Source organism: Leptosomus discolor, chromosome 1 (genome assembly GCF_034619465.1).
Source record: "Leptosomus discolor isolate bLepDis1 chromosome 1, bLepDis1.hap2, whole genome shotgun sequence".
NCBI lineage: Eukaryota > Metazoa > Chordata > Aves > Leptosomiformes > Leptosomidae > Leptosomus > Leptosomus discolor.
In genome coordinates, this window is record NC_141391.1 from 25,200,783 (window position 1) to 25,227,042 (window position 26,260).

Below are 26,260 nucleotides of genomic sequence, written 5' to 3' on the forward strand. Positions count from 1 at the left end.
GTTTCCAAGGATGGGGCTTCTACCACCTTTCTGGGCAGCCTGTGCCAGTGTTTCACCACCCTCATTGTAAAAAATTTCTTCCTTATATCTAGACTAAATCTGCCCTCCTTTAGTTTAAAACCATTACTCTTGTCCTATTACAACAGGCCCTGCTAAAAAGATCTTTCTTGTAGGCCCCCTTTAAGCACTGTTAATGCCACAATAAGGTCTCCCCAGAGCCTTCTCTTCTCCAGGCTGAACAACCCCAACTCTCTCAGCCTGTCCTCACAGGGGAGGTGCTCCAGCCCCCTGAGCATCTTCGCGGCCCCATTCTGTACCCGCTTGAGCAGCTCTGTGTCTTTCTTGTGCTGAGGACCCCAGAGCTGGATGCAGCACTGCAGGTGCTGTCTCACCAGAGCAGAGTAGAGGGGCAGAACCACCCCCCTCGACCTGCTGGCCACGTTGCTTTTGATGCAGCCCAGGATATGGTTGGCCTTCTGGGCTGTGAGCGCGCATCGCCAGCTCATGTCCAGCTTTTCACCCACCCACGCCCCCAAGTCCTTCTCCATCGGGCTGCCCTCAATCCCTTCATCCCTCAGCCTGTGTTGATATCGGGGATTGCCCTGACCCAGGTGCAGGACTTTGCACTTGGCCTTGTTGAACTTCATGAGGTTCACACGGGCCCACCTCTCCAGCCTGTCCAGGTCCCTCTGGATGGCCTCCCGGGTCCCTCTGTATAATGGACAACAATATCATTTTGAGCCCAAAATCTTATCAGAGCAGTTTAGTGTACAGCCAGTTGCAAGAAAAAAAGCAGGACTTAAATGTACCGTGTTTCTTGTGCCAAGAGATAAATAAGTGCACAAAGCAAATGTGATTCTTTAGTGTATGCAAATTTATTCAACCCTGCAATTATTTATTTACAACTAATGACTGATACCAACAGATGAGGTAAAAATATGAGGTATTGATATGAGTATAACATTTTAAAATGCAATTATCATAATGTATTCTCAATGGCAATGTAACAATACAAAATACTGTGATAGCTGAATGGTAGACATGGCATAATGTGCATTTTAAAGAAATTTTATTTCATTGATACATGGCTTAGAGATGCCAGAAGCACATGACAGAGCTTCTGCAAGGGTAGGAGGACAATCCTACCTTGCTAACAGCGGCAGGTGGCACAGGGCCCCTTCCACCAGCGCGAAGACTTGTCAGACAGGATAAAACCACTGTCCAGGTTTTCCCTTCATTTCCTTAAGGAATTATTTACTGTCAGACAACTGCCATTCTGAGGGCCAGAAATTCTGCGCCCATTAATACTGAGGCACTATTGTATTCATTTATGCAAACTAATGTAGCAGAAGTGCTCTAATTGCTTGTGTTTTGGAAAAGAGCGGGCACGAAACATGCTGCCACGGCTACAGGCATTTGGGGAGGAGGTGCCGCTTTCTGGGATGGCAGTCCCGCTGGAACCAGGGGACTGGCCTGGCCCTGCCGGCTCATGAGCCACTGCTTGCTCCTGGGACAGCTGGACCCGGGCAGCGGTGGTGCCCTGCACCTGGCTGGTGACTGCCAGGCCTCAACGCAGCCATGTACGGGTGTGAGCGCTCCCCTGTCTTTAAGACTTAAAAACACGCAATAGTTGCCCATTGCAACTATCACGGGCCATCAACTCAAGGCAGGAGCTCATGGGCAGCCCACATCCCCGATCCTGGGAGCTGCACAACAAAATGTGGGTGAGACAGCCCACAGGGGAAGACAACAGTGACTTTTTTCAGGTTCTGCTGCTCGACAGGGACACCGTGCCGGGTCACCCTGCCCCTGTCCACCCCAAGCTCCCACCAGCTTGTTTCCTCGGATCTCAGGGCTGTCCGCCACCAGCACAGCCCTTACACGTGTGCACGATGACACGTGGGACCTTGCTCTAGCAGCTCAAAAGGACCACACATGACCCGCCACACAGCCCCCATACCCGGGGCAGATGCAAAGCACTGGCTTTGAAGGGACTTCCCTGTTTACTGAATCAGGGCACAGAACTGTAGCTTCATGCAGGCAGTGTATCCTGCTTAATTGACCTCATACTAAATCTTAGTGGATTTTGTTGGGAGGACTGAGCTAAAACACTGGCTATGAATAACTCAGCTGGTTTATGCAGCAATAAATAAAGTCAAAGTGAACAAATGTGATTAATGAAGAACAGTATTAACAGGCTTGTACATTCTTATTGAATCGTAGGTGTAATATCATTTTTGGTCTTCAGTTAGTTAGAAACAAAACGGAACGCTGCCTCAAAGGTAACGTCAACAAATTATTATTACTTTTAAAGCATTCTTCCATTAGCAAAATAATAGGTCCCTGAAAATGAAATGATATAATAGGCTTAAATGGCTCCTACTCCTCATAGTCAGGGGCTAATCCTGCTCCCACCAATGCCTACAGAAGCAGGATCAAGCAGATCAGTGCAATATAATATGAAAATGCTTGCTGTTACTATAAAAGCAGTTTTTTCAAGCATAGTCTGCATTTAGTCTTTTAAACCTCCAAGATTTGTTTAAAAGCTTAAAAAAGTTTAGTTATTTGTATAGTAAGAATATTAAAAGGCATGGTATTCAGCTGCACGTCTTTGTGTCCACTGGATGTGGAAAATCTGCTTTGGAGTTTCTTAACAATTAGCCATCTCTACGGGAGAAGGAAAGAACAACACAGGAACACTTACTCAGAACCTAGACAAAATGCTAAAAAAAAAAAAAAAAAAGATTAACAGCTTAACAACTTACGGGTGTGATTTCAGACACCTCAGTACACACGGCGTTATCTTGTACTCTCCAAGAACGAGCAGTTACTTTGAACGCTGCACATAGAGAGGTGCTGTAGCGGCAGATATACCATTAATTAAGGCAATAGGTAAGTTTTCAACATCTTGTACTAGCAGTCACAATTCTGCAGCTGAATGCAAATGGCCTTCAAACTGTCCCTGTTACATTTCCATGTATTTCATTTGGTGAAACTGATTCACTCATTTTTAAATGTACAGTAACCTCCTTCCTTAGTTCTTTTAATTCTTCCTACATCTATTTCTGGGTACCTTCTCACAGCATACACAAACACGAAACATATTTGAGAACAGGCGTTTCTGTTATCACATGGACTATGCCTGGTAGCTCTGTGATAACAGCAAACGCAGCTTATGTAGCAGTGACACACTAAGAAACAAGTGACAGATTCACTTAAGGTCCAGCTGATGCAAGTGATTTGCACTGAGTTATATACAAAATAATTAATTTATACATATACATATATATAGATATAATATAGATATATACATACTGTACATAATTTATTTACAATTAAAATATGCTTCTTAGAAGCCTTTAAATACCAGAGTTATGTAACACACAAGTAATGACAATAGTCTGATTTTAAAGTAATAACGATAAAACTCTCTGAAGAAATGCTTACTTCAATCATTGAAATTAATACAGAAGGGATGTGGTGGAGGGAGGTGAAGTCTCCAGAATAAAAGAACTTTCCTATAAAATTCCTGTTTCAGCTCTGTACAGACCCAGGTCTGGTCAGATTTCTGCAGCTTAAATAAAATCTTTGCTTTCAGTATTCCTGTTTCCTGCCAGACCCTGGTTTACGCTTACACGTTCCCAGGAACACTTCCTCAGATTTTTGTTTCTGGTCCCTCGGCAATCAGAGGCTGAAATGAGTTTCTGATCCTGGCAACTTCTGCTGCACACAGATGTCCAAAGCCTTTGTTGTACCACTCTGGGGAACGTCCTCTGAAGAAATGAAAAGAGAATTATTGAGAAACTCAAATACTGAAGAAATATGCCCTGCAGGAACGGACTTGCCATGCTTCCTACTCCCTGCTGCCCACAGTGGTGGTGGGGACTTCAAATACTTGTCATTGTCAGCATACTCTGAAGTGCTCCCTTGCAGTAATCAAATAAGCAGATTTTATTTCTATGATCACATCCTAACAGCAGTAGATGCTGAGTGGAGAAATGAGCTTGGTGGATAGAAAAGACTGCAGGAAGACTCGAAAGCAGCAAAGCTACATTGACCATGTCCTCTGTTCTCAACAGTTCCCTTCCCTGAGCCAGAGGCTTTTTCACTGCTGAATGGACATCTGTTTTTTGCAGGCAGGATACTTACTTTAGGTCAATTCTGCAGATGTGGGTCAGCCTGGCTTTTCCTGAGCCGCACGGCTCTATCAAGTACTGAGAGTCCATCATGATGGCTCGCACAGCTCCCATAAGAGGAGCCTCTTCGTGCTCCACAGAGATGGCAACCAGCATGCACATTCCCTTTGGCAAATCTGTCCTCCATGTCCTGCAGCAAGACATTCAAGACGGAATCACTTTAGTAACGAAACTTTCGGGCACACGAGTAAGAACCACAATTAAAGTTACAGTTCGCTTGTCTGCCTATCCTTGTTGTCACCACCTGCAATGCCACTGGACTGTCCTAGGAGTTCCTGAAGGAGTTTCGTGTTCCCCAGCTGGGAGTCTGACCACGATGTGGAATGGCCACCCATCTATGTTGCTGCAGGCTCCAGGTGGAGCAGTTTTGCTTCTCCACATGAGCGTTTTGCAACCATTATGTATTACAGGGTGTGATACAGCCTTTCGCAGACAGACAGAAGTTTTGGAAAGGAGATAAAGTGAGCATAAGCCATCCAGCAAAGGCTGAAATGTTGCATTGCTCCCATGCAGACTCACAGAACAACAAACATGATTTAGCACAGCAGAAATCCTCACTACTACCCACATTGACTTCTGAAACTCTCGGAATATGTTTCAAGGTCACCTGAACTAAAAAAAGAAAAACAAACTACCCTTTCATTTTTCTACCTCTCCCAAGTGTCTAGCCTCTTTTACATGCTGCAGAAGTTTTCCACAAAGTTCAGGAGACCTAGACTTCAATACTTAACATTTTTTTCTTATTCTATAAACATTCTTTACATATGCTGGTGTCTTACATCTTTCTCATCTGCCTTGAATCTCACAGGGTAGGTCTATGCTCTTTCCTATGCTATGAGAAATTCCCACTGCGCTGTGTAATGCGCATCATTTTGCCATGGACTGTCTGAGACAGGGATTACGCTACCTTGGAAAGTATCATGTTTTGGCAGGTAAGCTGCTTTCAAGGGCTGTTGAAGTTTGGACTTCAGCAGACAATTTAAACATTCTGCACTTTTCTTACATGAAATCGAGCTGTTATTCAAGACACTGCAGGAAGACACTGACTTCAGAAGGTTTTACATGTGTCTGTGCATTAATAAAAGTTACGAGTTATCTTGGCAGATGAAACACATGGAGAGTAGGAAATCCCACCTCAGATCTACTGTGAAATGCTGAACCATCTACTGTGAATGCCTGCACAGCACTGAGATGTGACCTTATCATTTTGGTAACTATATGGCACGCACTTGGGACATTTGTGAAGTGGAAAAGCGTGTATCTCAGAGGCTGCAGAAGACTTGCAATTCCTATTCCCAGTTATATGAATTTAGGCCAGTTTCTGTACTTCTCTGAATATCTTGTGGCAGTAAAAATGGGCATGGCACCTAACTCACAGGGATGCTGTGATACTTAATGAACATTAAATATTTGAGGAATCTTTAATGAGAAGCAATGCCTGTGCAGGGCAGCTGAGAGCTGTGTCAGATCCCAGGCATATGAAACATCGCCCCTATCCTCTTACCATTAGAGTCTTCTCAAGGGACCTTAACCCCCTCATTATGACTGCCAAATTGAAAAAAAAAGAACAACTAAGTTTATCCTTTCACAGCCAAAAGTTTGATTGGGAAGCAGAAAATTGCTGTCTGTTAAATCATATTTATTCATGTCCCCAGAGGTGAATTATAATTTCACTGCTCACTTCCCACCATTCATAAGGTATCATATTGACTGGGAGACCACAGGCTAACCTTGCTCTAGACTTAATGATATAAATCAAAAGAGATAAGCAACAGAATCTGACAGATCTCCCCGAAGGCTGTTTTCAGCCCTTAAAAACCCACCAGGATTCAGTTTTATAATATGTGTTTCAGTCCTTGGTTGGGGGTCATTCTGCCTGGGTTAGTAAAAAAAAAAAAATTTCTTTAACGGATGTGACTGCACATCAGGTCTTTAAAGAACATAGACCACGATGAAATCTAACAGTGAACTAAGTGGCAAGTAAGAGGACAGAATTATGGTCATCAAAACCTCCCCGCTGCTCCCAGACAATCATCTTGGTACTATGTGGAGGGCCAAATTTATCACTGCTCTAAGTCAATATATTATATAACAAAATTAATTATAAAATATTTAATTTAGCCCAGTGCACTGTGGGGAGGCAAAAAGAAATAGAGTAATGGGAGTAATGGAAGGAGTAGTGTTTTAACATCATAAAGAACTTACAGAACATATTTTTTAAATCTTGCTCTAATAGTTTCAGTAATCCTTCTCTTATACTGACAATATCTGCATGTTATCATTTTCCAATAGAACACTGAAGTTCATGAAACAGATGTACTATCATAATTGTATTTTATTTGGCTCATCTTTTTCCTTCAATCTTTGTTCCCTCTAATACAATTCTAACTCACTGGACTATTTGCTTTGTCAAAACTGCTGTCTATGTTCAGCCCGTACCAGGGGCAAAACAACAGCAGATATTCTATCACCCAATGACCCCTCCCCAGTCAAGAAGGGGGATTAGGAAAAGGAGAGGAGACACAAAGATTGAAGCAAAGGCAGATTTAATGAAATAGCAAACCAGATAAAGTATGTAAAGTTATACTCAGCCTAGAATGCCTGGCCCTCACAGTCCTCAGGAGCAGGAAGAGAAGGAAAGAGGAGGAACCCAAGCAGGAACCCCAGCCAGAACTCCAGGAAGAACTCCCACAGGAGCTCCTCAGCAAACCTTCCCCCTTTACACTGACCATGACATTATGGTGTGGGCTACATCTGTAGCTCCCTCAGGTCAGCTGCCCTGGCTGACTCCACACGGCTAACAGCCTGCCCAGCATGGCTGGGCTGTGGTTCTGTCCCAGCCAAACCAGAACAACTACTTAGTATTTCTCTGGCACATAATTTCAATCAAAAAAAGCAAAGATCAAGAGTGGGAATGCACAACATCATCTTGAAATAAATAACTGTAGGCCTGACCCTACCCTGTAAGTGAAATATGTCAGTAGCTCTGCAATAGCTCCTAGCAAGCAAAGGGCCAGGATTTCAAAGGCAGAATGTGCATAAGAGGAATTTTTTTGTCTGTTCTGTACAGGCAGACAGACAATGGCAGAACTGGGACTGAATTTGGAATATTGATACACAGCTATACATTTCTTTGAGAGATGTCATCCCCTGGAATACAGTCAGAATACATATCTGCCACCTCTTTGTTCATTTCCACACTAGGATCTTCATGCGTTAGCATTTCTTAGTCTACAAAGACTCCAACTGCAAATCTAAAATATCAACTTATATAGACACCATATAACAACCTTAGCTTAAAAGCATCACTATCTTCTCTACTAAACATTTGGCTCTCAAACATCAAACGTTCCCCAGAGACCAGCAGAAGCAGTGTAAAAAACAATTGGGTTCCATTTGGACTGTTTTGGCAACAAACAGAGCTAAGAGAGAACAGCAGCTATTATCAGACATCTGTTCTAAGGAAGAAATTATATTTATGGCCTCAGGAGTATGTGCTGTTCAAATTACATCAGAGAAAAGGTTAGCGTGCTCTAGGTGTACAATTTTAATTCAGTATGAGAAATCAACACTGCTGCCCAGGAGCAGAGTTCTCGAAGAACAATTATACAGATGCGAAGGCTGAGATAAGACCAGATCTTCTTTGTACGCACTGCAGGAAGCAAAGATACTGGAGAACTGCCCTTAGCTCACCTTAGAACGACAAAGTCTCGGACAGGATGAGGAGCCATGCTGTTCAAAACATACTGGTAAACCTCTGTCTGCTTGTCCAGGCTCTCGACCACCTTCCACTGCAAGAAGTCCTCATCCCAGAGGTGACGTTCTCTCAGCACTCGGTTCAGGACAACTGATGGAGGGGCTTCCACTTCCACTGAGGCTTTCCAAAGCCTTAGGGGGTTTCCATCCCCAACCTGGATTAAAGCAACAAAGAACATAAACACCCATGATCTATATGCCTGTGTTCAGCAGAGGGTAACGGAGGACAAAATTTTGATACGGATATCTGACTCAGCTTAAAAGCATGCATATTTCCCTGCTAATCATTACTACTATTGCTATTGCTGCTGCTCTGCTGTATGTGAAAACACATTCATACTAGTCCAGGATGGAAAACTAAAGTGATACTTGTGCTGTCACACCAGTGCATATCTGGACCAGTTCCCATAGTGCCAGTGGAGTTGCTGTATTATTTCTGGTGTGACAGACACTTTTTCAACCCCAAGCATCCTAAGTGTAATGAAGAATATGTGTGTGCAGAAGTAAAAATAGATGAAAGGAGACACTGAAACCCTGGGCTGAAATAAAGCTACCACCTTGGGCAATCTGCTGCACTAACTGGGACTGAGGGTCCATTAACCCTCCTGGTTAATTGGTGGAATAGCAGAACAGATGTTGATTCAGTTATGTGTCAGGTACACAGATGTTTGCTCCTCAGAATAGCTGCAAGGGAGGTATTGGGAAAATGTCTTTCACAGAAGGAACACACAAACTGCTTGCCAACTCTTCCTAGCTCATGGCTCCTGTTACTTGTTACACCTCCACAGCATGCAATAAGGGGAGTGGAAAGTGCTGGGCTATGCACAAGATGGTTATCCTAAATTACACACACACAGCTTTTCTGCATGGTTTTAGGGGTCATATTTCAGGAAGCAAACAAGTTAACTGTAAACACTGGATCTTGCAAGCCCTGCTTTTCTAACTCCTCCCTACCCTTGCATTCTCACATACCAATGCTAGTGCTTGAAAAACCTCCAGCACCTCCCACAGACCCAGGATTTTGTCCCCAGGAATCCATCTTCCACCCCTCCCACCTTAAATTATTTTATGATGTTGTAATTCCTTCTCCCCAAAGCTCTCAGTATCCCAGTCCTCCTGTCCTAGAGCCCCAGGGACTCCCAGTCCCCTCTGTAGTCTCACACACCCTTGACCCCAGACCTGTGCAGGCCCCTATTCACTCCCTCCCATCTCCCACATCCTACTCCCATCTGAGCCCTGTTACTCCCTCGCCAACCTCCCGCAGTCCCTCCCTGGAGAGGTCACTCACAGAAGGTGGCTACAAACCGGAGTAACTGTGATTTATTTGCCCTAACTGAGGGGTTGCACTTTCATAGGATCATACAATGATAGAGTGGTTTGGGTTGGAAGGGACCTTAAAGATCACCCAGTTCCAACCCCCTGCCGTGGGCAGGGACACCTTCCACTAGACCAGGTTGCTCAAAGCCCCATCCAGCCTGGCCTTGAACACTGCCAGGGAGGGGGCAGCCACAGCTGCTCTGGGCAGCCTGTGCCAGTGCCTCATCACCCTCACAGTGAAGAACTTATTCCTAATATCTAATCTAAATCTCCCCTCTTTCAGTTTGAAACCATTGCCTCTAGTCCTATCACTACACTCCCTGATCAAAAGTCCCTCCCTACCTTTCCTGTAGGCTCCCTTTAGGTACTGGAAGGCTGATATAGGGTCTCTCCAGAGCCTTTTCTTCTCCAGGCTGAACAACCCCAACTCTCTCAGCTTGTCCTCACAGGGGAGGTGCTCCAGCCCCCTCATTGTCTTTATGGCCCTCCTCTGGACCTGCCTGAGCAGGTCCATGTCTTTCTTATGAGGGGGGCCCCAGAGCTGGATGCAGCACTGCAGGTGGGGTCTCACTAGCGCAGAGTACAGGAGGAGAATCACCTCCCTTGGCCTGCTGGCTGTACTTGTCTTGATGCAGCCCTGGATACGGTTGGCCTTGTGGGCTGTGAGTGCACATTGCTGGGTCATGTTGAATTTCTGGTCAAACAACACCCCCAAGTCCTTCTCCTCAGGGATGCTCTCAATCCATTCTCCTCCAAATATATTTCCTAAATAGCAGTAATGCTGCCTCCTGTCCCCTCCCTGTCCAGATCCTACACTACCCTCAATTCCCATCCCCTACCTAACTAGTGTTGCCCACCCCTAATCCATCCCCTCCTCTCACTAGCGGCTGCTGGTTTGCAGACCTCTGTTTTGCCATTGCATTTCCAGCAGCCCTGAACTCGACTGTCTGCACAGACCCTGCAGCACCCTGCAGCAGTCTGGCTTTCCCTGCAGAAGTGACGGAGCCTGGAACAACTTCAGAAATTTTGATAAAAGTTGCAGATATAAAACATCCACTGGAAACAAGGATAAGAGGATCAGGGATAAAATTTGCCATATGGCTGGCTTGGCTAAGTAAAGCAGTGGGCAGCCTGAAGAGATTTTTTAATACCTGTGTTCTGGCTCTGTTCTCCAAAGTGCTGGCAAACAACAAGAGATGTCCAGAAACTTTGCCTGTCTCCCAGTCAAAGAGCTTACCTAGGTAATGTCATCTGTTGTTCAAAGTCTCAGCTCACTCTCTGGTTGCAGTCTGCTGTGTCAAATACTTTATACATTTGGAGACTTTAGCTTGCTTTGTGTCCCTTTTCCTGGAATCTCATACTTGAATCACTACTATATTACATTTTTAACTGCTTTTAGTAGTCTTTAAAAAAAAAATCATGTGCCTCACCAGATAGACAGCTATGTATTTAGCCATGCAACAAGTCAGGGTGTCCCACAGCTAGGCTGTATTTTGCTTTGATGTCTTTACTGCTTCTTCCATGTCTCCCCAAATTACCTTTTTGTAGGCGAGTTCTGTGTTCTCTATACTGGAACACGTGACCCATCCTTTGAATTTCTCTTTTGCTTCTTTCTGGAGATTCTGCATGAGACTTTCCAGGTACATCTGATAGTTCCCTCCTTCCTCATCCACTTGTTTCCCAAGCTCGTCCAGGGTGGGAGAATGCACTTCTGCATCAACATAGGAGTTTCGGGACTGGGTGACCATCTCGTGTGGGACCTGTGCCACAGAAGGGAGGGAAAACACACCGTGAAAACCTCCTGCTGAGAACTTTTCCTTAAGGCAATGTGTTCCTAGGCTGATGGACTATTCAGCGTCCAATTGCAATGAGCCTATGATCTGCAATGAAACAGTCCATGGCTCGGAATAGCGTGACTCATGCAGAACCATATTAGACTGATCGACTGTATGTCAGTACACGTGTTACTCCTCTAGCCCCAGAAACGTTGCTTTGTGCTTCTGGAGCAAGGAGATAGGAGAATTATCTCTCCTCCAGCTGCAGTGAAAGCAGCTGCAGGAATGACTCCATCTCCCTACGTGATTTTAACTTTATTGCATGACACACAGAAATAAAGTGTATGAGCTCTTTTTTTTGAGATGAATAAGTTTTAATTGAGGTGTTAAAAGCATTATAATGAACCAAAATGTTAAACCAGCAGATTTTGATTTTAATTAGACTGAAATTTCCTAATCCAGTGATTTGGGTTGAAAACTGCCACAGAATAATTACCTAGCATTTTTAATAGATGTATCTTTGAATGCTAGAAGGGAACAGCCATAAAGAAATGAGATAAATTTTAGATGGAGCAAGTTTACAAATAAGTGATGCACCATCAATCTCTGAGCTAACACAAGACAGAAAATGTAAGCATAAACATAAATACTTCAAAGGATGCTGCCTTATGTGGCCATGAATAATGCCGTTTGAGTCTCTCACTCACCTCAAAAAGTTTGTTGCATTCCATAATCATGTGAGCAAGTCCCTGAGTAGCTGCCAGGTTTTCACTGAGGTCCTTCTGATCTGGCTTCCCTGTTGCATATTTTTTCTGTATTACTCTGTAATTGAATTCAATGTCTCAGGTAAAAAACGCTGAATCTTTTTAATATGAAAGCAAACAGCTGCAGGATGTTCAAAACACCAGAGAGAAAAGCCTATCTTTAGTTTTTATTTATCGCAAAGATTGCTCAGACTGTTGGGCCTTTTTTAAAGGAAAAAAATGTTTACTTAAAATACTGTTGAGCCAAAGGTAAAAGCAGGAAAGGTTATGCATGTCCTGCATTAGGTGTTGTACGTTTTGAAATGGATTTCTAACATGATGTACAGTGGTTTACACTGTTACTGCTTAAAGCTCTTGCTCAGACACTGGTTATATATGTACATGACCAAGAATCTCAGTGTATTCTGAACCGGATAGGGGAAAAAAAAGTCAGAAGGGATATCAAGTTGGAACCACTAATGTTTAGCAGGGTCTATGCCCTGTTTATTCCACACTCACCATGTTACATGCCATCTTAACGTGCCCTGAAAAGTGGCCTCTGTTTCCCAAGTGGCAGAATGTAGCCAGAAAATGCAGACTGAAAAACCACTCACTGAAAATCTATGTATTAAAATCCTTTAAAACATGGTCAATCTTTGACTTCAACCAGAGCAAAATCAGGCTCTTTCCCTTCACAGAAGCCAACATTACTTATGCAAAACTCACTAGTGCCCCATTGAAATTTCACATGGAAAACAAGCACTGCATATTCACAACAGCCAGCCAGCCAGAAATGCCTGCTGGGCTTGTGAAAACACCTTCTGTGCGTGTACAAGTGCGCTTCTGGCTCTGCAGCATGGGCTTTCCCCTCTCGCTGAAGCCATGCTCTGTGTAACAAGAAACACTGAAAGCATCACTTTGTATTAAGGATATGAGTATTTACAGCGTTGAGAAGAAACTTACCTTGGTGAGCTTTCTTTCTTCACTATATTGAGATGGAAGAGGGAAGGGGCCAGACAAACAGCTATGTTCATAGGAGTCATCTGATTCTCCTCCACGGAGGTGACGTCGCTCAGGAAGCACAGCAAAGTCTGCAAAACCTCCCGGTTCTCATCGGACATCAGCATGATGGCTGCCTGCACCGCCTGCAGCCGCTGCTCCTTGGGGACATCTGAGGAAAAGCAAGTTCAGTGGGGTCAATTGTAAGATCAGATAAAGAGCCAGGAACAAGACAGAGTTAGCACAGGCATTCACACTCTGGGAATGGCTTTCTGAAGAGGCAGATGACAGGAGACAAAGGGGCAAAGACCAGCTGGTTGTTGGAGGGTCATGGTATTTGCTCCTCCATCAAGCACAGCCCCCCTAGCCATTGTATGACATTTGTCTGTTCATTTGAAAGGCTGTTCCTCAAGAAAAAGTCTGAACTTCATTTAAAGTTTATGAAGGGAGAGTAGTACTCAGTACTCATATCTTTAAATGGTATTTTTCAGGTTTCTTTTGTGCCCTGGGAAGACTGGTCAAAAGTCTTAGGGAAGCTTTGGGACAATACATACACTTGTGTCCTAGACCGTAAAAGAGTTTAATGAAAGTGGTAACAGATACACTTAAATAGCACCTCAGACACATTGATTTCTAAAACTACCATAAGATTTCTCCATTTGGACTTACAGCCCTCCTCTGGGTATTACATACGCTCTATATAATCAAATGGAAGAAGAACAAAAGCAGATTAACAGTAGAGGGAACAGACAGCTTTTAAGCTCTGCCCACTAGCCTTGTACAAGCACTTTATTTAAAACGCTTTCAGACATGAATGACAAACTGAACACAGCCCAGTGCTTCTGATTTTCTAGAAGCATCAAGGCCAGGTCTTTCTAAGAAGTCAGAGGAACCTTTGCTAAATCCTTGCAGCATGTCTTTTCTCCCAACATATCCTCCTGGTACTCCCTCACCTGTACTGTTGCAACTGGTGGGTGTGATGCATAGAGAACAGCCAGCCCTTCAAGTCACGGGCATACGCTGGGCAACTGAGAGTTTTAGGGAAATGCAGAAAGTTTCACGAATGCTATGGTATATAGACTACTACACTAATCATCTCATCCCCAATCCTCTGTGTCACAGCAAATCAAGCTATTCTGGATATGTAAGAAAAGTCCTGGATATATGGAAAAGGTCCTGGATACATGAAAAATATCTTCAGTGAGTCCCAGAAAATCAGAAATCCCTTGCCAATACACTAAGAGGGGAAAAATCTTTCCTAACTTCACATTAATAATTTTTAAACAGGAAGAAGGGGAAGAAAAACTCCCAGCTACAGATTTATTTAATTGCAGACATTATGAAATACAATTGGTATCCCAGCAATTTTCAACATTTTTCTTTCTGTGAAAGGAGTTTTGTCAGTAAAGTCTAAAACAGAAAAATATATTTGTTGTTGGTCACATGAAAAGAAGCCCCACTGCTACTCATTCTTAATCCAAACATTGGTTTCCAGTGTCTACAGAGCCCATGTTTTCCTGTTCCCACCCTGGTTTAAACAGACCCATCCTCAAGTCTTTATGAAATCCTTTAAACTACTGGTGCAGTTCAAGAAAACCTTTCCTAGCACCTTTTTTTCCTCTGATCAGTGTGAAGAAGAGTTCTTCAGACTTCCCACTGCAGTACCACATTGGGTTACAGAGTCAGCCTGTGCCCCTTTTTACAGTTTTTTGTTGGCTGGGAGCAATGTTTCACTGTTCAGCCTCGTGGCTGTTGTGAATCCTAACACCAGACTCCCGACTCAGAGGTGGGGAGTCCTTCTGGCTACAGACCTAATAACACCGATAACATTGAGATCTGCCATGTCTCTCTTCCTTTGGCAAGGGGGTAGTTTGCTTGAAGTCTCTCCTGACCAAGATAGGACATTCCCAATTTTCATTAAGCAATAGTTTAAAGGTGATTTGTTTCCAAGGACATGTAGAACATGACCTTCTAGTGGGTAATCTCCTCCTTGGCCATTTCGCTATGGAAAGAGTTGTGACTGCCATTTTGTTAGCACCAAGAATTTCTGTTGCTTTTCTGAACAAGCTCATTGATGTGTGTGTAGGCAGACAAGACCTGCAACTTGTGAGCAGGAAATGATGGCCCAGGGCTGGGCACCAACTGTTTCAGTTCAGTTGTGTCCCAAGACATCATGTATGACCAAATCCACTAAATTTATTTGCAATGCTGTCTCTCATGTGCAGGATCACAGCATTCCTCTACCAGCTACAGACACTGTGATGTTAAATACATTAATGACTATGTGCCACAGTGTTCTGGTTTCAGCTGGGATAGAGTTAATTTTCTTCCTGGTAGCTGGTATGGGGATGTGTTTTGGATTTAGCATGAGAATAATCTTCATAACACACTGATGTTTTAGTGGTTGCTAAGTAGCGCTTATCCTAAGTCAAGGACTTTTCAGTTTCCCATGCTCTGCAGTGAGGAGGTGCACAAGAAGCCATGAGGGAGCACAGCCAGGACAGCGGACCCAAACAAGCCAAAGGGATATTCCATACCATAGGACGTCATACTCAGTATATAAACTGGGAGTGGTTGGCTGGGGAGGGGCTGATCACTGCTTAGGGACTGGCTGGGCATCAGCGGGTGGTGGGCAGTTGCACTGTGCATCACTTGTCTTTCTTGGGTTTTACTTCTCTCTCTTTTTGTTATCTTCCTTTTAATTACTATTATTATTATTATAATATTTTATTTTATTTCAGTTATTAAACTGATCTTATCTCAACACACAAGTTTTACTTTTTTTTTCCAATTCTCCTCTCCACCCCACTGAGGGTGAGTGAGTGGCTGGGTGGTGCTTAGCTGCCAGCTGGGGTTAAACCATGACACACAGACAGATTTTTTACAGTAAAAGGAGGCAACAGAAGTAACTTAGATTCTTTAGCACTGGGATTATACAGTGTTTAAAAATGGCTTTCTATTGTTTTGGCAGCTGAAATGTCTGCAAATGAAAAGACTAGACACACTTCTCTAGTGCTTCCAATTATTTGGCTTAGGCTGGCTGGGTATGCTTTTCTGCATCTGCCAGAGCCCTGGCTGACTGGCCTTCATAATGGACATTGTCAGGAAAAAAATTCTAATTCCTCTGGCTTTTCAGTGTTTTCCTCATTGTTTATTTCTCCCTCAGTCTGAAGAAGAGATACACAGTCATTTCCTGATTTACAGCAATTTTCATCATTCTGATGCACTTGAGTCTCAGATTTTGCTGAAGACTGCTTATGCTGAAATGAAAAGAAATCTTGTGTTTTTTTCTTTCTCTATGAAATCTTTACATAAAAGCTGAGGATCTAAACGAAGGCAGCTTGTTTCTTGCATGTATATTTTATTGACTATAATAAAAAGGCAAATAATCAAAAGTCACAGCAAGGAAGAGGATTGCACAGGCACGTGTTCTCATGGTCATGTACCACTCTTCCATGCCCAGGAGACTCACTTGTATTGAGATGTCTGCATGAAATGGGCCCACAGTTTAAAGAAATCTGACAAAAATGTGAGTCTTTGTGCTTTTTCTGTCCATGGCAGCCTGTCCTTCTGGCTTCTTTCTGATTGTGAAGCTGATATTTTCAAGGATTCTCAACATTTGAACGCTGTCTTTCCATTAAAATTGCTAGTATTTTGACATCAAAACATTTAGGTGGCTCTAAAGATCTCTTAGTGAAAGATTTTGAGGGCAGAGAGGTCCTTTCATATATCTCAAAGGTGAGCAGAAAGAATGCCACCCCATGTTAACATACCAAAATTATTTACAATATATTATTATATATAATATATAATATTTTCTAATTGTTTATAATAACAAAAATATTTCAACTTACATTGGTAGATGTGTAGAAAAGTCTCTCCTAGCTTACTTGTGAGGAGAGGTTCTGGCAAGTCCCTGAAAAATTGCTTTACCATGTCTGCCACATCATACGCCGACTGGTCTTCATAGCTGACATTTTCTGGGGAGCTCTCATTCATCTGACGTAGGGCCTGGATTCGGGATTTCACTCCAGACTTCCGAAACAGACCCACCTAAAAAGGCACCATGTTGAATTGAGTAAAAAGAAAATGTTACTTAAAGAATAAATATATATTAAAAAATCTATTACAGGAGACTTGTATCATGACCAAAACTTGGGTTGCTTATTTTACTCTAGGCAAGGACAAGGAAAATGTGCAAATCCGATGGTCATGACTTGCCCACAAGTCTCATAGGCAAGCGCAGGCTCTCACAGCAGGACTGTAAGAGTTAATAACGCTGCTGCTCTGTACCCCATCCTAGAAGGAGAGTTCAGAGTGCAAGTGGTTTCCCTGCTGCCTGTAGAGTTTAAGCATGATGCTCAGCTGACATAAATCAGCCTGGCTTGCTTGGCTTGGGTGACTGTCTGTTGATTCACTCCAGCTGAGAATCTGGTTCTTCATGTTTATTTGGGTATATGTTTTGAACACTAACATGAAAATATTATGCTCAGCTAAGTAATAAATGCTGTGGCAAAAGATTAGTACATCCTGGTAGAGCTCTAAAATCAAAACTAAATCTATTTTTTTCCCTTCCTGCTCTCCGCTTCCAACAGTTCCCCCAAATCCCACTGAAAACCCTAGTTCAAAAGTGAGGGCCACAGAGGGATTACTTGTGCACGAAGATACATTTTTATCCTGTTTGCTTTCTATTCTAAAGGAAGCGGTAATTCTTCAAATGATGCCTTCACAGCAGTGCTGCCCTTTTCCGTCCTTCTCACCAGTGGAATTCCCCCGGGGCGAATTCCTAAGCCTCAACCACATTATTTATTCCCAAGTGAGTTTACAGTGTTTCATTTGGGAAGTTTTAGCACTGTTTTCCTTCAGTTTTGCAGGGGAAAAGGTGAAATATTGAGAAAGACCCATGAAGAAGGCACATTTCAGGTTTGGAATTTCAGACTTCAGTTCCTCTGTGCTTGCTCTCTCACTGGTGATCAGTTCAGCTTTCAGCGTGGCATAGTCCACAGACAAAAATGTGTAAAGGCAAGGACATAACGCCTTCTGGCCTTCTTCCCCTTACTCCTGCCAGCACAGAGTTCACGTAGGACCCTCCTCTCCCTAGAACACCTCCCATGCTCAACTGTACAGTATCTAGGACTTTTGTTAACTCACACATTAAAGACACTAGTTACATAAATCACACACTCCGCAGCTCTGTGAGGGGATGCACTTGTTTACATGGAGATGAACTGCTACATCAGGCTGGCTGTGAGGCAGCTCTTCTGTTATGTCTTCTTATTGATGAATTTAGTGTCACTTGTGAGCTAAGTTTATGTGTAGGAAGTGGAGAACTGGAGTGTGCCCTGTATTTCTGTTCACAGGTGAAGCTCTGCTCTTCATTCTCACAAAAGAATAACAAGAAAGAGCATCTGACTGTTTTAATCTTATTTTCCCTTTCCCTTTCTCTTCTTTTAAAATCCCCTTTCCTCTTAGAAATGTGTGCTGAAGATGCAGAAGGATGCAGGCTAATTCTATCAAAAAAAATAGTTTTGCAATGTGGTAGATGTGAGAGCAGAGGCTCAGTTCTCTGCTTTTGACGGGAAGTGTCCTTGCTGGTATAAAAATCCTCTAAAAACTTCCAGCTAAGTCTGATTCAAGAGATCAAACATGACATCTAACCTGTGCAATCTCCTGCTGCATATCATTCTTCTACTCTCAATCTCTGTTTTTGTTTAATGATATTTATCCAAACTCCTATTTCCCCTTTTCTTGGAAAAAATCATAATTAATCAAAAGAGGACAGTTCTTCACTTGACAGAAAAAGATGTTTTAGGCTCTGTTCTGCAACATTATTGACTCATTCTCTAAATAAAATGGGACTATAAATCCAGTGATTTATCAGAGGTTAGTCTGGCCCAATCTCTTTATTACCCTCATGCTGTCGATCATCTGCCCTGCAAGTAACCATATGATGCATGACAGAAATAAAGATGCAGTTGAAAAAGGAAAAGCAGCTTCTATTTCACAAGTTGAAACAAAATAACATATCCTACAAATAATGGTGAGGCTCCTTATACCATCTTAGATATTTCAGTGCCAGGAGCCAGTCCTTTTAGAGCAACCTCAACTTTACCAAGCGTGTGCAGTAGAAGCTCTGATGCCTGTTCAGGACTCTAGACTGCCTTCTGCAGTGCATGGAAGAGACACATAAGCAAGATGCTGGGGGAGACTGAAGGATGCTCAAACCTCTGGCTGGCCATTAGGAGACTTTGAATTAAATAGGAACAAAGGGAGTGACTGTAAAGCAGAGAAGCTGAATTGTCTGGAGGGTTTTGGCCTAGAAAGGTTTTTGGTGGAAAGATATTTTAAATGGTCCTGATCTGTACTTCTCCTTCATTTTCTAGTCATTATTTTCCCAATTCCACTGAGTGGAAACTCAAGCTGAGTTGAAATGGCCTTTCATGTAGCTCTGAGTTCCCAGCAAGTCAAACCTCCCTCTCAGAGCAGATACTTGCCTGAGAGTGCTCACGGACACACCTTTTGACTGCCTCAAATCACTCAAGAGCTTTTTCTTTCTCTTTGGTTTTATCCTCCCTTTTACTTTCTCCCCCATTTATCACCCCTCTGTTTCCTCTTACTTCCTATTGCTCCGGTTTTTAGCTGACAAGCCCATCCCTATCTCCACATCTCCTGTTCCTCATACTTGGGCAAGTGTATCCTCCTTCAATCCCATCACTGATTCCAGGCTTGCTGTGTCACTTTTCTCCCTGTAGCGTGTTTCCCCGCTCTGTACACAAACCCAGATTACCACAGCAATAACCAGGTATGTTAGCTACTAAATATATTGCTTCTAGCTGTCTCTATGAGTCTTCTATTAATACTTCTCCAACAGGCTATTCCTCCCATCCCTCAACTCCTGTGCTATGTATGGAACTCACCTCACCTCACTTTTGACACTGAGGAGTTAGATGTCAAGGTCTGACCACTACAGAATCTATTTGCAGTCAAGAGAGAGAAAGGATAGGAAGGGCCTGTGTCTCGCCACTGACTGTAATTGCTATGATTCACAGCTAGGCACTTAATTTTTGACTTCCATTTAGGGGAAGATGACTGTCACCCAACAAAACAACCTGAACAGCAACCAGAACGGTGATCAGAAAATTGAAAGACTCAGAACCAACCACTTCTACCCTTTTTGTGTGCTCAGAGCTAGGAAAGGAGCAAAGTCTGCCGAGTAAAATGCTACTTGCTCCTTTTGAACTTACAACTATCTAAATGCAGTTATGGAAGAGATCAATAATAGCAGAGGACTGAATGTAATCAGCCAGGGGGTTTCTCCCAGTCCTATGTTCATAACAATATGTATCCTCATCCTTAGGGGAAGAACAGTAAAAATATGATTGGTATGTCCCTGCTCTGTAGTTAAAGGGAGTAAAAAAATCTGAAATACTTTGAGCATGAGGGTCTCCTGGCTGGCTTGTTGCAGCTAAGAACACTATAAAAGGAAACGTACCATAATGGCTTTGGCATTGAACCCCTGCTGACCTAACTCTATCTGGATATATCTGACTTTGTCAACAGAATACTTTGAATATTTTGCTGAGTTTGCTCTCTATTCTTGGACTTTTCTTTCTTTGTTAAGTAAATAAAACCTTTTGTACTATATCTTGTGAAATGGTGAATGCAGTTAACCCTCAGTGGCAACAGTCAAAGCGTAAGCAGTGCAGATATGGATAGAAGCTGGGAGTCCTGATCTCTTCCCAGGTCTGATTCAATAGACATGAAGATCTCATGTCCTTCTTTGAGGTACGCTATGGTATACAAATCAGCAGGACTGTTATAGGTACAAGAATTCAACAGAATAGCTGCACACAAAACTCAAAATGGCCAACTCCTTGGCACCAAGTATCAAATCACCAGAGGAGATCTGGGCCCAAGATGAGATATAACAATCTTCAAATAATTCTGGTACCAAGTACAAAAAGGCTCACCATTGCTTGCCTAGGGTGGCTTTTCAGAAAAAATCAACTGAGTTACTGGAGTAAAGTTCATACCTGATCTAGACAGTTGCTCCGTAAGTAGCGTAGCGCTTGTTGTATGCTCTGGGGAAGAGGCTGTCCTGTTCTCTGGACATGTACTATCAGAGGCACACCAAAGACATTCTTGTCCTTGTAGTCAGGGACTTTCATCCTCTTCATGAACTTTGGCACAGACCTGAAAATTAACATGAACAGGCTGCATGAAAATATCAGAGTATTTACACAGTCTCTCTGAGTAACATTGCTGGCAGAAATTGGTAACTGGGGCCTTTTTTATAAAGATGGTGAAATAACGTTTAATGCACAATACACGGACACTTTACAATATGTGTAATTGATGGATTTCTTGACAACTTTTATAAGCAGATGGCCTCTGGCTCTAAGATATAGCATAACAATCTGTTCTAACAGAAAACTTTCACAATGCAGTTGTCATCCAGCTGAAGCCAACGTGGTTTAAAGCGTCCATTAGCGATTCAAAGGAATGGCACAGCAAAACTTAGTGGAGAGGGTATTTAAGAGAAAAAAAGGTTCAGTCCTCTAACGTACTGAATGATTTTTATGCTACCAGTTATGTGACTTACTATTTCTATTGACTAATAATTTACAGTAATAAATGGTGGTGGGAAATCCCTGCATGCTAGATTCATCCCTGGTGTTATAAGATTTATTCTAGTTGAGTAACTTAAGCGAAGCTGGTGAGCTTGCTTTCTTCCAAAAATGATGGTGAAAATGAGAACAAACTGGATTCTCTTTGTGGGAGTCATGACTGCAGTGGAATTAAAAAAAAAAAAAAAGAAAGATGAATATGACCTGAATGTGACAAAGATTTTTCTCATCTGTGTGGGAAGGAGATAAAACTTGGATTAAATGACCTACTGAAGGAGTACAGCATATAACTTTACAGCTATTTAGAGTCCCACTCTTATAAATCTTTAGAGGCTGATTATACAAACTGAAGAAATGTTTGTCAGGAGGGAAAACCTCTGTACAAACAGCAGGATCTAGAATTTGCTGTATTCTAGTCTGCTTATTTGGAGTTGGTTAAGGTGAGATGCATTTCAATACAGACACTGTCAGCTAGGTGTAGGAAGGTGCACCGAAGTAGAACAGCAATCTGGGTGTTCTTACTGAATTTTAGCTCTCTAACGGAGATTTAGAAAGAGTTAGCTGTCCAGGCTGCCTCTTTACATACTGTGCAGTGAGGCCCCTCTGGAGGGTGACCCAAACCCTCAGCCTTGAATAGAATGAGCTGCCACTGCCTTTGCAGTTGCCTGTCTTTTTCCACTGATGACAGACAGCCGACCCGACTTGCTCAGATCAGACTTGCAACTTTCGGAGTCGCTGGTGCTAGTGAGGTGAATCTTACATGTAGTCCCTTCTATCTGTTTTTCCATTTCTAAAGGCAAACTTGCCTTATTTAGCTCACAGCTAAATTTAGTGGGATTTTGGTGAAGTGCTTTGAACATGGAAATCACAATGTAAATGTCAAGTCATATTATTTTTGGACTCAGTGTCTCTGTGTATTAGGGAAAGTTTCTGTTATATTTTCAATTATTTCTCAGATACTTAGAATCTCTTATCTATGACCATTTCCATTTCAGTGTACCTCAGTCTGCGTGGCCCATCAGGGTCCGTGTACTGTTAAACATGCAGATTTCTGTAGCCAGTTGCTACAGAAGGAGCCACATTGCCAGCATTTATGTCTATCTGCCCTTCACTCCACTCTCTGAGTGACCAGCTAGTGGTTACAGCTGCCACAGCTGCAAGCTCCCTCTAACACAGGTCCAGGATTAGGCTAAAGCTTGCATCTTTTGATCTGCAGAGGAAAGTCCCGTAACTGTTCTAACCCTTCTTTTAAAGCACAAACAAACCAATATTGAATGCATGAAGTATCAGCAGCAGCTGTTTCTTTTCGAATTACAAAATGAATTCTGGGGAAGACTTACCGTAAACACTACCTCCTTCTAATCGCTCTCCCCTACTTCTGTTTATTTTTCTGGAACTAGAGTGTTGTTAGAGAGGCTGGGGTTGTCTCTCTGTTAGAGAACAGGAATGAAGTCAAATCTCCAGGATCTATTTCTGACTTTGCCACTGAGTCACTAGGCAGCAATGGATTAACGGGGACAGTTTGAAATTCTACAGTTGAAATCAATTGCTCCTCCTAATTGCACTTACTGAATTTACTACCAGAACAACAGAATTAGGACAAACTATTTTCTTGTTAAAATATATCTTTTCCAGTTATTGATGGTACTCACCAGGTCCAGCCATGTTTGTTTGACATGGAGTACTTTTCCATGATGGCAGTAAGACGAAGCAGAGAGAATTTTTGCAGTAGGTTCAGTTGGGCTGCTGACTGATTGCTGATGTGAAGTGATGCAATGGAGTGGCTCAGGCGATGAGAGATCTGGAAACTATGCCATCGCAATCGCCTTTGCCAAAAGAAACAATAGAAAAATCAGACAACTGCTTTAACCGAGCAGAAAAAATTATATACTGTGAGATAGGGCTGGGCAATATATGAAACATACATAAACACACACATACGCTATGGCTTGCGGTTTGTCAACTGAAAGAAAATGTAGCTTGGAGGCAAATAAAATAATTTGCTCGATCTCTTTCATTTTGGCAATGCCCAAGCTTTAATTTTTTTAACGTTAGATTCACAATTGGGTGTGGGTCCCGTCCATGTACTCGGGGAAGCACTGCTGCCTGCTATGCCCTTTAGCCCACACATTTCCAACAGGATGTGGGAGATCCAGATTCAAATATTCTCTCCTCGACTCAGAACTGGGATTTGATGCCTGGTCCCTCACCTCCCAGGGGACCGGTCTGACCACCAAGGTATTTGGAGATGAGGTTCTCCAAATATCTCTATTATTAAATACTGAAGGATTTTTTTGGAGAAGGGATTGAACCCTGTGTCTTCTTGGCAAGAGCTGTAACCACCAAGCTATTGAGCCACTCACATCTTCTCTTTACTCCAATGCACTTTCTCTACGTACTGGATACATTGGAAAAAAACTCATTTCAGTTTCTTGTTTTGCTAAACATGAGTTGTGGCTCAAATCCTAAAAACTTTGGCACTGCTCATTTACTCAGTAGTTTCCTCGAGTTCACTTGCTTGTGATGGTGATGAGCAAGCACGGACAGCAGTAAACCATGGCACGGCAGAATCTTCTGTGAGGACATGACAGGACTGATAGCAGATCAGAAAATACTGGGTGTTTCTCACCGCTTTTGCACAGACAAAGACACTCTGCACACAGCAGTATGAATCCACAGAGGTCTTTACCCAGGACCATGCTCCCTTGTCTCAATGGGATCTCATCCCTCTGCCTTAAAACATGTCTCCAAATTATTAAAACCCCCCTGCTTTTCACTTTTATGAAGAAGTTAATTGTATACCATCATTTCATCCTGTCACAGAATGTGCTGAGGCAGGGTAGGAAAACTCTCTTTGAGCACAAAGGGACATAGTTTTACAGCAGACCAGGGCATTAAAAAAGTGTGCAAGGCTCCTGACGCATAAATACCAGGGTGTGCAGGAGACAAATTGAAAATACATCCCACAACATATACAGGGTCCTACTATGTAATCAATGGATCTGGAGAGAAAAAAAAGCCTTTGTTTGCTCTATTAGACCAATTCTCCATTGATTCCACATAAGGATTTCCATAGCAGGATGTTCCTTCACCCAAAGTCTCAACCTTCCTTGGGAAGTCCCCATACCTGTACAGGATCAGTACAACTGTAATGGTACCCTGCACCTTCTGGCTCCCAGGCTGAGAGACTCTGCTTCATTGTATCATATTTCACAGCCTATGGATTTGTGTATAAAATTATGGTACCTACCTGCTTGGCCTTGTGAGCGATGCTCCCACCCCAGAGTCTCTCCTGTCCCTAACACCAGTGGCTTCGGATTCATTCAAGGATGTTCCATCTCTGTCCATGTCACTTGGTGTGGTCCGGCCATCAGAGACAGAGTTTCCTTCAAAATCAAGAGTGATCTGTGTGGGCGATTGGAAAGGCAATGACGGAGATTCCCTGACTGACACATCATCAACTGGCAGACTTGGCAACACATTCTTTGACCAGTCATCTACCACCTCCTGGAGTCCATTGACATGTTGCAAAATGTCATCTAAGTGAGGAAAAAGGACATCTTTCTCCAAATCCAGGAGGTCCCCAGTACTAGCATACAAGTGGGAACCTGGCACATTGTCATAAATACTAATTCTGCTTTCTTTAGGACAGCAAGCCATCAATCCAGACTCTTTTGGAGTAGAGCAGTTCTGCTTTCCCAAAGAGATGCTGCCTGTCCTCCAGTTTACACTGCTACTGTTGTCTGTAGGTGAGAGGCTTTCAATAGAAAGTGCCTTTGGGAAGGTCCCTGGTTTGTGATCCTTGGGAATATGAACAACCAAGTTCTCTTGGGAATGAAATTCATTTTTGCGGTTTTGGTCCACCACTTGCCGTAAGGCCGTTCCTTCCAGAACATCTAGGTCCTCCAGGTACATTCCTCCTCTCTTGTTTGCTTCGTGGCACTTGCGCTCCTTCAAACACGGTGTGCTCACCCCACTGCTGCTGTTTTCGGACTGACTGCTGTCACTGCTGGATTTGGCAGAAAAGGAAAGTCCTCTTTTGACTGAATCTTGTCCTAAGTTTTGGAGATTGCCGTTGACTATCTGTCTACAGTGCATGTCTTTCAAGGATTTTGGCTCATACTGGAGAACAGGTCCACTTATCTCTAAAGGACCCGTTCTTCCTGAGCCTTTTAGTTTTCCATGCACACTTTTTGCTTTCAATGTCTCCATGCGTTTTAGAAAGGTTTTTGCTTTGGTTCGTGTTGGTTTCTCATTCTTCAGGTTGTCCTTGGGGGACAGGATGGTGTTTATCGCAGTGGAGTCTTGCAGAAGTGTGCTTTCTGCATCATGCTGGCCAGAGCAGTCACAGGTCTCCCTGGCAGCGCTGCTGATGCCAGATTGACTCCTGTTGTCACTTCCCCCACTGCTCTCGCTGTGAATAGATGAGACCTCAGGTTCACTCAGATCTGTAAGGACGCTCTCGCTGCTTGTTGTATTTTTCATTTTAATGTCCCCAGAAGATCCATGTCTATCTGATCGGTGAAGCAAAGCATCAATGTCGTCCACCCGAGACCATCGTCTGCTGGTTCTTTGGAAAGTCCATTTATTACTGATAGCGCAGAGGTCTTCTTCATCTGAATCTTCACTCTGGGAAACAGCAAGTGGCATATGTTAAAAGCAGGTGCTTTTACTCATTATTTGAATTAATGTGATTGTGCTGCTCCATGTGAGCAACAGGTGGTAAAGTCTCCCTGAACCTAGTTTATGAAAGACTGGTTATGAGTCCTTTCATAACAGCCTCTTTCATTCAATTGTAAAGACTGCAGCGAGCATCTTAACAAGTAAGGAATAAAATCCTGCTCTAT

General features: G+C 43.0%; 1 protein-coding gene across 4 annotated transcripts in view; it reads right to left on the reverse strand.

Moving 5' to 3' along the window:
- Nucleotides 1–3,655: 3,655 nt before the first annotated feature.
- Nucleotides 3,656–26,260, reverse strand: part of STARD13 (StAR related lipid transfer domain containing 13) — a 259,540-nt gene continuing 236,935 nt past the window's right edge. For 3 of the 4 annotated variants that reach the window (XM_086481875.1, XM_086481877.1, XM_086481876.1), the window contains 10 exons: nt 24,664–26,042; nt 23,066–23,239; nt 20,820–20,979; nt 16,641–16,839; nt 12,751–12,958; nt 11,752–11,866; nt 10,808–11,029; nt 7,890–8,107; nt 4,150–4,326; nt 3,656–3,773 (listed from right to left, as the gene is read on the reverse strand). In XM_086481875.1, the coding sequence (XP_086338001.1) occupies nt 3,656–3,773; nt 4,150–4,326; nt 7,890–8,107; nt 10,808–11,029; nt 11,752–11,866; nt 12,751–12,958; nt 16,641–16,839; nt 20,820–20,979; nt 23,066–23,239; nt 24,664–26,042 (2,970 nt within the window). The remainder of the gene's footprint in view (nt 3,774–4,149; nt 4,327–7,889; nt 8,108–10,807; nt 11,030–11,751; nt 11,867–12,750; nt 12,959–16,640; nt 16,840–20,819; nt 20,980–23,065; nt 23,240–24,663; nt 26,043–26,260) is intronic. The other variant, XM_086481878.1, reaches the window with a different exon arrangement.